Source organism: Dichomitus squalens (assembly GCF_000275845.1).
Source record: "Dichomitus squalens LYAD-421 SS1 unplaced genomic scaffold DICSQscaffold_13, whole genome shotgun sequence".
Lineage (NCBI taxonomy): Eukaryota > Fungi > Basidiomycota > Agaricomycetes > Polyporales > Polyporaceae > Dichomitus > Dichomitus squalens.
The window spans coordinates 692,667-700,495 of NW_006766895.1; the positions used below are offsets into that span (position 1 = coordinate 692,667).

The 7,829-nt window shown below is 56.3% G+C and overlaps 4 protein-coding genes and 1 non-coding gene across 5 annotated transcripts; 2 read left to right on the forward strand and 3 right to left on the reverse strand.

The window, feature by feature from the left end:
- Nucleotides 1-831: 831 nt before the first annotated feature.
- Nucleotides 832-1,645, forward strand: DICSQDRAFT_127054 (uncharacterized protein; the record flags this gene model as incomplete). Its single annotated transcript, XM_007365698.1, has 3 exons — nt 832-914; nt 966-988; nt 1,140-1,645. 3 exons carry the CDS (start codon nt 832-834, stop codon nt 1,643-1,645), a joined length of 612 nt encoding a protein of 203 aa, XP_007365760.1.
- Nucleotides 1,646-2,009: 364 nt separating this feature from the next.
- DICSQDRAFT_136542 (uncharacterized protein) lies at nt 2,010-2,767 on the reverse strand. Its single transcript, XM_007365699.1, has 3 exons — nt 2,618-2,767; nt 2,540-2,562; nt 2,010-2,471 (listed from the first exon to the last, which is right to left on the reverse strand). Exons 1-3 carry the CDS (start codon nt 2,695-2,697, stop codon nt 2,188-2,190), a joined length of 387 nt encoding a protein of 128 aa, XP_007365761.1. The 5' UTR covers nt 2,698-2,767; the 3' UTR covers nt 2,010-2,187.
- Nucleotides 2,768-2,882: 115 nt separating this feature from the next.
- Nucleotides 2,883-2,954, reverse strand: DICSQDRAFT_t87. The gene has a single exon. It is a non-coding gene; the product is annotated as a tRNA-Glu (tRNA).
- A 326-nt stretch (nt 2,955-3,280) lies between these two features.
- Nucleotides 3,281-3,777, forward strand: DICSQDRAFT_37589 (uncharacterized protein; the record flags this gene model as incomplete). The annotated part of the gene is made up of 4 exons (XM_007365700.1): nt 3,281-3,300; nt 3,354-3,393; nt 3,456-3,526; nt 3,591-3,777. Coding segments are annotated over 4 exons (318 nt in total), but the record flags the coding sequence as incomplete, so codon positions are not given.
- Nucleotides 3,778-5,811: 2,034 nt separating this feature from the next.
- Nucleotides 5,812-7,011, reverse strand: DICSQDRAFT_127056 (uncharacterized protein; the record flags this gene model as incomplete). Its single annotated transcript, XM_007365701.1, has 7 exons — nt 5,812-5,891; nt 6,083-6,123; nt 6,287-6,353; nt 6,406-6,423; nt 6,486-6,557; nt 6,607-6,694; nt 6,826-7,011. The coding sequence occupies 7 exons, from the start codon at nt 7,009-7,011 to the stop codon at nt 5,812-5,814; spliced, it is 552 nt and encodes a 183-aa protein (XP_007365763.1).
- Between the last annotated feature and the right edge of the window lie 818 nt (nt 7,012-7,829).

Consider the following 7,829-nt stretch of genomic DNA (forward strand, 5'->3'; position numbering starts at 1 on the left):
AACAAATAGAAGGTGATGCTCCACAAAGTAAGGACCGCAATTGATTACCCTCAACGGTCAAAACGTTTGCAGTGCGATTTGCAGACCATTAGCCTCGTTCTCTTACGCTCGACATGGGACATGGCAACACAATGTCTAGCGAGATCTGGAGATGCAGGAGGCGCTGCCACTAAGTACACGTCCCTCGCGATTGCGCCTTTGCTCCAGACATGAAGTAAGCAGGTGAATTGTGTGGAGATTAGAACATGAGCATTAGACCACTTTATGCGCGTTCATATGTAGGACAAAATGAGATACAAACATTTCTTATCCATTATACACATAATGAACTTCTTGTATATCGAGTCAGTAGCTCTTCAATTGTGACGTGCCGTTATGGCGTAGTAGAAGTCTTCGTGACCGTAATGTGGCTTACTTAGGGTCGCCTAGCGTAGACGCCGGAGAGAAAAAAATCAGCGCGTTCACGGACTTATGCAAGGCGCTGTAAGTGACGCGCTGGGTGGAAATGCCAAACAATCTCGGATAAGACGCTTACTTACATACCTACCGTACTTTGTAGCTATGTTTGGTATAAGACAAGAGAATAATAATAATAATAAGCTCTGTGAGCCATCGACGTCGAGTACCCCTAGATCGAGCAGAGGACATACCGGACCCGGCGGTATGCCACCACAGGCCCCACACGGGGCCAGTCCATCGCCCCATCCATCGTCGTCATAGCTGTCGAGCGCTCGCTCGAATACATAGTACCACTCGCCCCTCTGTTGGTCAATGCCACACCCCTCGATACCGCTACTACTCTACATTTCACTATCTTACGCCTGTACCACCATGTCCAACACCAGATCTGACAACACGAACCGGACGACGGGGGATGACACACACGCGCACGGAGCGAAGACACAGAAACTCAAGTGAGTGCTACGCAATATGGAGCTGGATCACGTTTCTGACCCATATCACAGAGGTGCGACGGAACTTGTTCACGGTAAGTATAGACGGAGACGTCTTGTTCCATGTCGGATATCCCGCCATCGCGGGTCCGCACTTCGCCCGCATACACAACCTGAACGTTCCACATTCCATCGCCCGAATTAGAAGCTCCCTGACGTAGTGCTCACGGTCCCTCGTACATCCAGGTCTCGGAGAGTCTATCCGGGGTCGTTTCATGGAAGCCGTGGACGGCTCGCAGGGCAGCAGGCACGCCCCGATATCGCAGCAAGGTCGGCAGGAAGTCGAGCGCGGGATGGCGAAGCTCACCGGAGGACCCGGAGCCGCCTCCGTGACGTCCAGCACGGGCACTCGCAACCCAAACCCCGCAGGCGACAGCGACGGCGTCTCGACGAACACGGAGTCCTCGTCCGGGTTCGGCGCAAGGCAGCGCGCAAATGGGGGCAACGCCCTTGGGCCCTCGAGTGGCTTGACGACGGGGTTCGGCAACGCTGGACCTGAAGCAGCCGTTGCGCAGGCCCCGTACGGAGGCCAGGAATCGGCGATGGGGCAGCAGGGATCGACAAACCGCGACTTTGGGTACGAGGAGGGGCAGACTCGAAGGGACCCCGCGGTTATGGGGCAGCAGGGAAATTCTCCCGGCCCAGCCCCTCACCGTTACACGTTGTCTGGTGAGCCCAAGCGACTGGGCTGACTTGTCGTTGAGACGTTATAGTCGTCAGTGGTCAGCAGACTGAACATAACGTTGGATAGCAACATTCTCTAGTTGAAGGCCAGATACGTGCACTTGAGTGGGCTCTTGACGATGATTGCCTTTGAATACAGTAGTAATACACCACGATCATGCAATACCAATTGTAGCTCTAGCTTCTATATAATCACTCACCCAATACTCATGACAATCCTCGCAATACAAGCTGGAAAGTTTGCTGTGAGCTATTGACGGTGCCGAGTAAACCCGAGAGCGTCGCAGAGGAAGTTAGACAGTTGCTATGTTGTATTCGTATATGTTCGTGCGACGGAACCCACGGCATTGCAGCCTTGAAAGTCGAGAGTCGCGTATATATATTCTGTGTGCCCCACGACATGATCACGGAGACGAGAACAAGCTCGCTCCGGGTGATCCGCGGGATTTCGGGATGCTTGCAAGTAATATACAATTTATGGTCAGATCCACTCCAGCTTCGTAAACTATGACTTCATCTTGGGTCGTCGAACCGACCGTCTGATACCGCTCTACAAGTTACGATTGGGAAGTGGAGGCTGGGCAGTCGACGTCGCCGTGGAAGGTTGCATCGTCGTAGAGTCCGCCGTCGTGCCAGTTGTAGGGGCGGGATTCGCAGCAGACGAGCTGACAGCAGTGTCCTTGGGATGGCTCGCAGCGTGCCCTCCGGCCTCCATGCGATTCACGGCGGCCTCCGTCTTGGCGCGGCCGATGTCGCTCTCGGGGTGATGCTTTTCGGTGCCCAATGCTGAGTCGACGAAGTCCATGGCGTTGCCGCGGATGCTGTCACCGATGCCTGGAGTCAAAGAGGAGTGGTTAGTGCCTGACATGTGTGCGCGACGGGTGCTCGACAGGATCGCGAACCTGAGACTGTCTGGAAAGCGCCCCTTGAGACCGAGTGGTCAGTACATGGCGTTTGCCAGATTCCTGGAAGCTGCTCACCGGATAGAGTGGCCGACGCCGGCACCGGCGGTGTTACCGCGCGAGGGCGTGGTTCCGGATCCCGTAGTGTTGGTAGACATGATGGGGTGATTCAAAGTGAGCAGAGCAGCGAGTACGACACCGTAGGAGGCTCATAAGTTACTACTACCCGCGCGCCAGGAGCCAACGATGTCTCGCGCCAATGACACAAGTAATGACCTCACCGTAACACCGCCCTTAAGTCTAGTAGTAATTAGTGGCTTCCCCCAAAAAGGGTAGGGGACAATTCCGACACGGGGAATCGAACCCCGGGCTATCGCGTGAGAGGCGATAATGTTAGCCACTACACCATATCGGAATACCATGAATGACACTGTGCTTGCTGTTATGGTCATGCATCGTTGGGGTGTCGCTGGTCGCCGCCCTCTGCCAGTGGCCGCTCACCGTCCATGGCCGCTCTCTCGCCGTCGCCGACGACTGCAGCGCTCTGCCTGCAGCACGCCGTCCCTCTGCCTACCATGGCCGAAGACATGTCTCGTTCCTCCTCCGCTCCCTATCCCCCACCACCCCTCTCACTTGTCTCTTCTGCCGGAAGTCTCAAGGTCTTCAACCTCCCTCCAATCTTCCTACCCGTCTTTGCTCACCACCTTCGTCTCCCTCCAGCCGTCTACATCGCACCGTACAGGCACCCGATACAAGGAAAAGTTTGTCACGTTTCTGCCCGATCGCCCACTCGAAGGGGCCTAACAGCGCGTAGGTTCCAGGCCTTAAGGGAAAAGTACGACCAGGTCACCACCGTATGTCTCTCACACGTCCTCTTCTGTTATCCGTCGTCGCTCACATCCCACCTCGCGTCCAGGCGCATACAGAGTACGAACGCGCCCTCGCCCGCGCAGACGACAAGCTCAAGCGGCTCCAAGAAGAGTGCAAGTACGTCCCTCTCTCCTCGATCCCTCTGTTCCCCAACTATCCATTAAGGCTCATAGTCCCGCAGCCTCCTCCTCGACGCGGTTGACATCGCCGTCCCCGCACAACCTTCCCTCGTCCACTATCTCAAGTCCGACCCCATCGCGCCCCCCTACTACTCCTACACCGTCCCCGTACCCCCCGCCGGCGCCGAGGGCCCTCCACCCCCGCGCGATATCCCCTTCGGAGGTCCCCCTGCTCCCCCCCAATCCCCACACGTACACCCTCACCCTCACCAGCACGTCCCCGGGCACACCGCACCCCCACACGCGCTCGTGCACGTCCACGGCCGCGAACACGCCGAACACGTATACGCGCACGTTCCCCAGGCCGCGCAGCTGAGGGCACACCAGGAGACGCTCCCGCTGCAGCCCATACACGGCTCTGCGGTCGAGCAATTGGAGGGAGGGAGCCATGCGCACCACCATCAACTGCCGGAGCCTCCGCACGCGCACGCGATTGCGTTCGAGAGCGTGTCTGCGCCGCCTGTGCCGATCCCGGCTCCTGCATTTGTGCCTGCACCTGTACTTGCACCTGCGCCTACGGGACGTGGACGGGGACGGGGGAGGGGGAGGGGAAGCGCCTCGGCGGCCGCGGCTGGCTCTGGAGGTGCGGTTGCGAGCGAGACGGGGAGCACGACTGGGACTGGGAGAGGACGCGGGCGAGGGCGCGGCAGAGGAAGGGGAAGAGGGAAGGGTGCGGCTGCTGCTGCTGCTGCTACAGCAATGAATGGGCACGAAACCGGTCAGGTGAGTGGCCGACTTCATACTCGTTGGTCGGAATGATGTTCAGGCTCGCTGCCCAGTAATGCTTGCTGGCTCGCCGACCCTGGATTGGTTCCGCTCTTGTGTGTGTATTATACTTGCTGTTTTGCTGTCGCGGATCTTGTCTCCATCATCGTCTATCATCACGCGCATAATTTCCCATGATATATCTGCACGCATGCGAGACGCCCTCCGAACGAATTGGTACTATAGCAAGGCAGTCCTTGTTCCACCGTGTTTGGTATATGAGGCTTCCTCACAACCTTCGAGTGTCATCTCTCACTCCCACTGGGTCGGGTGAGTGCTGAAATATCCTACTTAGTGATTGCGTGCTGAATGTGTTTTTTCTCCCGCAGAGATGTTCGGTGATTTGCTGGTCTTGGTCTTGATTTGGTTCTGGTGATGCATGTGCATTCTCGCTGCCGCGCATTCCAGCGTGGTCGTCGTCGCCGACAACTATGATGTGGGTTCGTGCTTTGGAAACGATTTCGGACCTGGACGCACGTTCAATGCGATGCGCTTCGGCTCGGGACAAGGCCAGAAGGAAAGCGAGGACGATGGACTCATGAGTAGGTCGTAACGATCGTCGCCGATGCACCGCTTATGCAACGCGATGCGTGAATATGCGGCCTTCGCTTCGTATTGGCAGGGCAGGGCGGTCTGCCACACTTGGCACTCCATTCAATGTCAGACAGCCTGAGCGATCTATTACAGGTACAGCCTGGTCAAGGCTAGCACTTCTGAAGATTGTCAACGGGCTTTGTACTGAATCGAGGATAATGACTGCATGTGGGACTGGATATCCGCCGCTCCCAAATTCCGAACGGTGGGCATGGTAGTTTTGTTCTCAGCTATAGGTCGCTGGTACAGGCTTTGTTCAAAAGGTTTAGGGTACTCCTAGCCCTACTGGCCTTGCATAGCCTTCCAGGCATCCTTGGATAACGTAGCCTTACGGTGAGTCTTCATAGCATCGTCTCTGTTAAGATACGAGTCGGACACAATCTCCTTCCCGCAGCTATATCTGCTCTTCATCTCCGCGTCCTCGTGGCTTGCAATGGCGTCAAAGGCTGGCGCGACTCGGAGCCGTGCACGAGTGAAGCTGTTGTGAGAAGGTCAATAACGACAGATGGAACCCTCTTACACTGCCCGAATAGCAGCAGGGCGCCCCCTCGCCGTCTATATTAGTGGTCTTGTACTGGCTCTACCAGTGACTACCCTCTGCGTAATCCTTCAGGTCGGTCCCAACCTTTCATACCCACCACCGAACACCACCTTCCTCTACTTTCCGGTATGCCGGACTCTATGAAGCCGTACCGCCACGACAATCGCCGCTTTCGATGCCTACCGATAAGGCTCCCTGTCGAAGTCAGGGAAAACGTAGTTGACATGGTTTCCACTAGCAAGATGGTTTCCACTAGCAAGCTACCAGCCGACATTCGCACCCTGTGGAACTGTTCGCTCGCATGTCGATCCTGGCGTGTCCAATCACAGATACAGCTCTTTCGTGCCGTCATCCTTGAAGACGTCCCTTCCCTCCAGGCATAATCCGACGTTCTCGAACACAGCTATCGTTCCCGCCACGTGCGACAGATTACTCTCATGGATGGCTCTCTGCACTCGGCAAGGAGTCCGTTGGCTTCATTCGCGATGGCTATGCGAGGCAAATTACCCAGATTGGAGGAGCTACATATCGCACACGTTCCGCACAAGGTCACTCCCCAGGAGAAGCAACAACGAGCTATTCCCCTCAACGAACTCTTCTTCCTGCTACTCTCTTCGTTCACCTCGGTGATTGTTCTAAGGTCAGGAGTTGGAGTCCGCTGTCAACGGGAGCAAAATTCAGTTCTGACGGTGAGTAGACGCGACGACGGAGGCAGGACTAACGTGTATCCGCTGTGGGAGCAAACCCGTATTACAGAGTCAGGTGCACGTATGGACGATACGGCATGTGAGGACGTACACAGCGTAGAGGATTATGCCCACCGCAAGAGCGCCTACGCCGTTGGCCGACGCAATGACGATGTGACCTGCATGACATTAGCAATGAGTCGCAAGGCGTAATCAGCCGCACGCGCTTACCAAGGACGTAGAAGCAGACTGGAACAGGACGCTATGAGGTGAGATCTGTTACATCAATAGGAGGCATCTGGACCACTTACGGACAATCAGGTACGCCGTTGCACGGGAGGTGACATCGGCGAACTTGGCGATAACGGGTTTCCCGCAGGCGACTATAGGGCGATGTCAGACATGAAGAGAGAAGAGGGATGAGTAACTAACTAATGACAGACTGGGCAACCTGAATGGTGGAGATGAGACTGTGCTTATCGAATGCAGAGGTTGCGAAAGCGAGGTAGTTGTAGGTCGTCTGGCCATCAAGCGAGTAGATGTAGGACGCCAAAGCGATTCTGAGAACAATAGTCAGCACAACAATGCGGGGGAGCGGTAAGTGTGATATGCACAGAGGAGCAGATTAGGCTGAGATTGCGACGGACGTACCCAATGAAAAGGAACCACTTGGAATGGGGGCCATACACTTTCTCGGACGGCCTTGACACCGATGTGAGCGTCTTCCTCCGCCTCGAGTTCCTGCTCAATCTCCCCGTCGAGTTTCGGGATTGAGTCCTCAGGAAGGCTGTCGTGCAGGGAGCCGGGGGGAAGGGCTTTTTCGTTCTCGTAGGACATGGGTGGGCGCGTTGGATCTCGAGTCTTGCCGAAGGGCGTCAAGGGAAAGTCGAGAGGCTGCTACGAGGGGAGGAAGGACGGAAAGATGACAGGGGGACCGCTAGAGGAAGTCGAGTATGTGGGCATTGATGGAGTGTTATATAGGGTGGGGGAGAGAGGGGATATATGGTACCCCGACGTCCAAGGAGTTGGAAGGGGAGGTTGATCAGGCTGGCACGCGACAGCGAACAGATCTTATCAGATACAAGGCTGCGCTTATCAGATAAACTCTCACCCAAGCCGATACCCTCCTCAAGCCGCCGCCAAGACATCAACTATCAACAATGGTGAGCCCCCGTACAACGCTGTTGGATCTCGTTGGGCACACGGAGCAATGGGGAATCCTGCTAGAGTGAGAGATTTGGGATGGATGGTGCGTTTTCAGTCTGGATGACCCGCCGCGGCTTGTGCTCTAACTCGCATACGCTATCCCCAGGCAGGATCCTCCCGCACTAGCAAGACTGTCCTCTAGCCGAGCACCCTCTACCCGCATGCGCGAGGGCTGTTATGACGCAGAGCGGTTGCTGGGCTCGCAACTGCTCGTCCTCAGGACGGGCGGATGTGAGCGTTAGAGCTCCGGGTGCACATCGATGGCGGCAGCTTCTCTATGCTGCCAAGACATGCCATGCTGATTGCCTCGTCTCAATGACCAGCCCAAGGCCACCAAGGGATCGAGCAAGAAGCCGGCCTCCGCGCCGTTTGGCTCCAAGACGAGCTCGAAGACTCAGAAGAACCCTCTCTTCGAGTCCCGCCCTAAGAACTTCGGTATCGGTGCGTCT

What these genes read in the sequence shown, in the direction of transcription:
- DICSQDRAFT_136542 (XM_007365699.1), bottom strand. Translation starts at nt 2,697, where the DNA reads ATGTCTACCAACACTACGGGATCCGGAACCACGCCCTCGCGCGGTAAC. An exon ending in GGCGTCGGCCACTCTATCCG is followed by an intron (nt 2,563 to 2,617) that starts GTGAGCAGCTTC and finishes CTCGGTCTCAAG; the next exon opens with GGGCGCTTTCCAGACAGTCT. An exon ending in CGCTTTCCAGACAGTCTCAG is followed by an intron (nt 2,472 to 2,539) that starts GTTCGCGATCCT and finishes CTTTGACTCCAG; the next exon opens with GCATCGGTGACAGCATCCGC.